Here is a 6189-nt window from a genome sequence, read left to right on the forward strand (position 1 = left end):
GCGACCAAGCTTTAACTTCCTGACTGATGTCTTGAGATGTTGCTTCAATATGTCAACATAATTTCCCTTCCTCATGATGCCATTTATTTTGTGAAGTGCACAGTCCCTCTGCAGCAAAGCACCCCCACAACATGATGCTGCACCCCCGTGCTTCACGGTTGGGATGGTGTTCTTTGGCTTGCAAGCCTCCCCCTTTTTCCTCCAAACATAACAATGGTCATTATGGCCAAACAGTTGTATTTTTGTTTCATCAGATCAGAGGACATTTCTCCAAAAAGTACGATCTTTGTCCCATGTGCAGTTGCAAACCTAGTCTGGCTTTTTTATGGCGGTTTTGGAGCAGTTGTTTCATCCTTGCTGAGCGGCTTTTCAGGTTATGTCAATATAGGACTCGTTTTACTGTGGATATAGATACTTTTGTCCTGTTTCTCCTCCAGCATCTTCACAAGGTCCTTTGCTGGTTGTCTGAGGGATTGATTTGCACTTTTCGCACGAAAGTAATATCATTCTCAATTCTTTGGTGAAAATGGTTCTTCCAAATGGACATTGATCCAAAGCATACTTCCAAAGTTGTGGCAAAATGGCTTAAGGACAACAAAGTCAAGGTATTGGAGTGGCCATCACAAAGCCCTGACCTCAATCCTATAGAAAATTTGTGGGCAGAACTGAAAAAGTGTGTGCGAGCAAGGAGGCCTAGAAACCTGACTAAGTTACACCATCTCTGTCAGGAGGAATGGGCCAAAATTCACCCAACTTATTGTGGGAAGCTTGTGGAAGGCTACCCGAAACATTTGACACAAGTTAAACAATTTAAAGGCAATGCTACCAAATACTAATTGAGTGTATGTAAACTTCTGACCCACTGGGAATGTGATGAAAGAAATAAAAGCTGAAATAAATCATTCTCTTTACTATTATTTTGACATTTCACATTGTTAAAATAAAGTTGTGATCCTATCTGACCTAAGACAGGGAATTTTTACTATGATTAAATGTCAGGAAATGTGAAAAACTGAGTTTAAATGTATTTGGCTAAGGTGTATGTAAACTTCGGACTTCAACTGTAAGTATTGATACCCTTTACTCAGTACTTTGTTGAAGCACCTTTGGCAATGATTACAGCCTCTTCTTGGGTATGACGCTACAAGCTTGGCACACCTGTATTTGGGGGGTTTTCCCCATTCTTCTCTGCATATCCTCTCGAGCTCTGTCAGGTTGGATGGGGAGCGTTGCTACACAGCTATTTTCAGGTCTCTCCAGAGATGTTAGATCGGGTTCAAGTCCGGGCTTTGGCTAGACCACTCAAGGACGTTCAGAGACTTGTCCCGAAGCCACTCCTGCGTTGTCTTGGCTGTGTGCTTAGGGTCGTTGTGCTGTTGGAAGCTGAACCTTCACCGCAGTCTGAGGTCTTGAGCCCTCTGGAGCAGGTTTTCATCAAGGATTCCTTCGACCTCACRGGTTGGTTTTTGCTCTGGCATGCACTGTCAACTGTGGGACATCATATAGACAGGTGTGTTGCCTTTCCAAATCATGTCCAATCAATTGATATTACCACAGCTGGACTACAATCAAGTTGTASAAACATCTCAAGGATGATCAAGGGAAACAAGATGCAGCTGAGCTCAATTTCGAGTCTCATAGCAAAGGGTTTGACTACTTATGTGAATAAGGTATTTCWGTTTTTTATTTTTAATACATTTGCAAAAATGTTTAAAAACCTGTTTTTATTTTATCATTAGGGGGTATTGTGTGTAGATTAATGAGGAAAAACACGTCTTTAATCCATTTTAGAATAAGGCTGTAACGTAACAAAATGTGGAAAAGGTCATAGGGTCTGAATATTTTCTCATTGCACTGTATGTAATAGTAATTAACCATTAAGATAGGGGGGAACATGTATGACAGCCAGGCACTTGTATTTGCAATGTAAGTAGTAAGGCTTTCACAAGGTATTATGTCTATTAGGCATGTATTCAGTAATCTTTCTTCTTTATCTAATACATGTGTTTATTCATTCACAAGTAGAATGTTGCTGGGCCCAGCACAGGCAGTGTGGTCCCATGTTCTTCTGATACCAGTGCTGTGGGAAAGGATGCTGGGCTTAGCAGAGACAGCTCAGAGTTGAGTGTATTGGAGGAAAGAAGAAAACAGAGACACAGATGTACTGCCAGTTCCTTAAAATGGTGGCTCTATATGTAATAGCAATTAACACATAGGAGTGACAGACAGAGCAAAGACAGACATAGTGACAACAGATGAGAACAAGAACAAGAAGCACAGACAGTGCAGTAAAGGTTGAGAAATGCTGTACTATAGTTGCTTATGTTATTTTACATTAGCATTACTGGGTGGGGATGTGAAATGACAGTGCTGAATTTTTGTCCCAGTCTGCCCCTGGCTATGCCGAAACGTATATAGGCGGACACAGTCAGTTTGTCTATAAAATCCACTTGTCGTTCCTCCTCCTCAGTTACTCCGCTCTCCGGGTTTTCTAGCTTGCCTCCTTCTCGTCCMACTCACACACACTGTCAGAGCGCGGAGTTGACAACCTCTGGCCACTGTAGCCGTTGCGAGGCAGCCTGCTCTTTCCTCAGCTGAAGCTCTCATTGACTCGGGTTTGTGTCCCCATGCAAGACTGCTGAAGAAGCTCTGAGAATCAGTTTTTTTCTTCTCTCTTTGCTCCTGACTCACTCAGATCGGACTCATCAACGCTTCATTACTGCAAAGCTCCTAAAGACAAGAGGATAAAAGTGAACGTTTAATTTCAAGACTTGTTACTGTCTACTAATACTCTTCACAATGTCTGGCGATGATGCACCTGCTCAGCAGCAAAACGCCGAGGAAACAAAGCAAGAGAATAAACCCAGCGAGGAGCCGAAAGCTGAGTCCAAGCCGGAGTCCCCACCAGTCAGTTCCACCGAGGCGGCAGCCACACCGGCGGCGACCGAGAAGGTCCCCGAGGAAGAGCAGTTCACCTACCGCTCTCTGGTCCTTTCCGGCTACGGGGGCTATGATAAGGTGAAACTGCAGGTGAAGAAGGGGAAGCCGGCACTCAAGGCCGGAGAAGTCATGGTGCGGGTCAAGGCATGCGGGCTGAACTTTGCCGACCTGCTGGCCCGGCAGGGTCTGTACGACCGGCTGCCGTCCCCACCTGTCACGCCAGGGATGGAGTGCTCCGGGGAGATCGAGGCTGTGGGAGAAGAGGTGACGGATAGAAAAGTAAGCGCGCCACATACTCTCCGCTCTCTCCTCTCCATCTCTCTCACCTCACCTGCTTCTTAAGCCTCTGTCTTAGAAATGATTTAGCTTACTCGTATGATTTCCTAGTAAACCTGATCATTTGACAATTTCCATGAACAATAATATRTTGTCGGCTACTTTGTTCCAAAGAAAGCACATTTGGTGAACTCATTTCTTGAGGTATTTGGGTTCATATTAGGATGCCGTTTGATTTAGGGCGTGTCRGTCTTTGCTATTGATTTGAATTGACAATTCCGTCTCACATGTGTTCATGTTAGTCATCTATTACCAGCATCACCATCGTCATCACCACATTCAACACTAAAAGCCCAGAYCAATACATTTGAATATTAATGTAATCTGATTTCAGAATAAGACTGTCTATTTGTCCAAAGTCTCAAAATGACCAGAGAGTTGGAACAATGATAGCCCACAAGAATAATGTAGCCTAATTTCGCTGCTAAATGCTTTGGAGGGTTATTGCTAGCCCAGTCACTGGTGCGTAAATGGAGAGCATAGCAGCAGAATACTCACTCAATCTTCTGAGTGGAAAGTTACAAGCCGAGGAGTGCATTTGTTTTTTTTAATGCTTCCAGCAAAGGACCCAATTGTTTAATTGGCAGTGAGTTCAATRAAGCCAGCGCCCCTCGTCTACCGACAATAAAAATGAGTTGCTTTGCGCACGGGAGATTGACAGCGCCAAATTGGGAGTCGCGCCAGCGGCTAGACAGCTACCCTGCTGAAAGGCATGTAGCACTAGGTTCTGTGGATTTGGAGAGATTACAATGCTATCTCTACGTTTAGGGGATAGAAAAGTCGAGATAATTAAACCTTTTGAAAAAACATTCCGCATTTGGCACTTTAGAGCACCGTTTCGGGGATAGGAGGGAGGTGGTGGTGGGGGGGTGCGACTCCACGCAGTAGTGACACGGTTGCCTTTGTTACGGAGAGCGACAGTGGCTCACGCACTAAGCGAACGGAAAGGGCGAGGCGCAAGACCAGGAGAAGCCGAAAATTTAAATGATTACTCGCGATCTTTGTCAACAGACATGTCTTTGGGAAAGTCACAAATCACCAACCATTCAATATTCAGATTTTTTTATCGATTTGAAATTAATATTGCTATATTCTGCATACAATGCCCATTAAACAGCATCTATTTTTAGGGTATACACGGAGCATACCAAACATTAGGAACACCTTCCTAATATTGAGTTGCACCCCCCTTTACCCTCAGCACAGCCTCAGTTCGTGGAGGCAAAGACTCTGCAAGGTGTCGAAAGGGTTCCACGGGGATGCTGGTCCATGTTGACTCTAATGATTTCCACAGTTATGTCAAGGTTCCTGGATGTAGTTTGGGTGGTGGACCATTCTTGATACACACGGGAAACTTTTGAGCATGAAAAACCCAGGAGAGTTGCAGTTCTTGACACAAACCAGTGCGCCTGGCACTTACTACCATACCCCGTTCAAAGGCACTTAAATCTTTTGTCTTGCCTTTTCACCCTCTGAATGGCACACACACACAATTCAYGTCTCAATTGTCTCAAGGCTTAAAAACCCTTCTTCAACCTGACTCCTCCCTTTCATCTACACTGATTGAAGTGGATTTAACAGGTGACATCAATAAGGGATCATAGCTTTCACCTGGATTCACCTGGTCAGTCTGTGTCGTGGATAGAGCAGGTGTTCTTAATGTTTTGTACACTCAGTGTATTTCCGTACTATGAATATTTTGAAAGGACTGTATTATTCTGCTTATCTATCGTATGTCTTCACATAAACCCATTGTCATATAATCAGCATTACTTGTATGATAATAACATCGCCTATGTATTGATCATTCCAGGCTACCTCTCCTTGTTTGAATAGTGTGATRAGTCATGTTTTACTGCCAGTTATATTACTGACTGCATGGCAACACCAACCACATCCTTTCAATGGAGCTAAAAGCAACATATTGTGCATAACGACCCTTAAAATCTGTTCATTTTATAACAATATGACAATTTAGGCATATAGTAGCCTAGAGATATTGTTGCTATATTATTTGAACCTGAGACCGAACACCATCACAGATCAAACTCTATAACAAAACCACAATGTTCACTAAGCACAAAGACTTGATGTATATTCATTGCTATTTTTACAACACCAATCATATGTTCTGATGTTATAAACCTGCTGGAAACCTTTATTGCTCTTAAACAATTGATTAACCTTACATTACAAAAGTCATTGACATGAAGACAAATTGACCCAGGTCTAGACTAATTAAAATCAGAACACTCTGCAATTGTTGCATTTGGACCATGTCAGCAAGAGCCATTAAAGCACGAAAGAGAAGGTGCCAGATCAGTCCAAGTCTGCGTCCCAATGGCACCCTATTCTCTATATAATGCCCAGAGGCCCTGGTCAAAAGTAGTGCACTATATAGAGATTAGGGTGTCATTTGGGACGTACACTAATAAGATCAGTGCACCTCTGTCTCAGCAGGGAGTGGTCGTGTCCCTGAAATCCACTGGACCTGAAGATCCGTAGGGATAAGATGAGCATATAGAAGCGTCTATATACCAGAGTTATTGGCTCTGTGTCGGTCATTGACAGCACAATGGTCTTAGACAGCATAATATATGATATGACCCATGTYCTATTATATACTTCCCTGGCCTCACTGCACTTTGTTATTCATGCAGATTGGATTAGAAGGTCACACACACGGTCACACACACATGCACACAGGCACACACACACACACACACTGCAGTCCCCATACTACCCATACCTTCCCCCAACTCCAAGAAAGAGAGAGACGAGAGAGAGAGAGAGAAACAGAAGGCCTCCAAAAACAGTGACTGCAACTAAGGTCAGCACATTCCCTGTGAGCTCCCTCCTGCCAAAACACAGAGATCTCTATCCATTAGGAAGATGTGCTCTTAATTTAGGGAG

The 6189-nt window shown here is 43.5% G+C and overlaps 1 protein-coding gene across 1 annotated transcript in view; it reads left to right on the plus strand.

The window, feature by feature from the left end:
- The first annotated feature begins 2458 nt into the window (after nt 1-2458).
- vat1 (vesicle amine transport 1) overlaps nt 2459-6189 on the plus strand; it is a 60128-nt gene continuing 56397 nt past the window's right edge. Inside the window, exon 1 of the mRNA XM_070438085.1 lies at nt 2459-3219. Within this exon, the coding sequence (XP_070294186.1) occupies nt 2800-3219 (420 nt within the window). The 5' untranslated portion in view covers nt 2459-2799. The remainder of the gene's footprint in view (nt 3220-6189) is intronic.

Source organism: Salvelinus sp. IW2-2015, unplaced genomic scaffold, assembly GCF_002910315.2.
Source record: "Salvelinus sp. IW2-2015 unplaced genomic scaffold, ASM291031v2 Un_scaffold351, whole genome shotgun sequence".
Lineage (NCBI taxonomy): Eukaryota > Metazoa > Chordata > Actinopteri > Salmoniformes > Salmonidae > Salvelinus > Salvelinus sp. IW2-2015.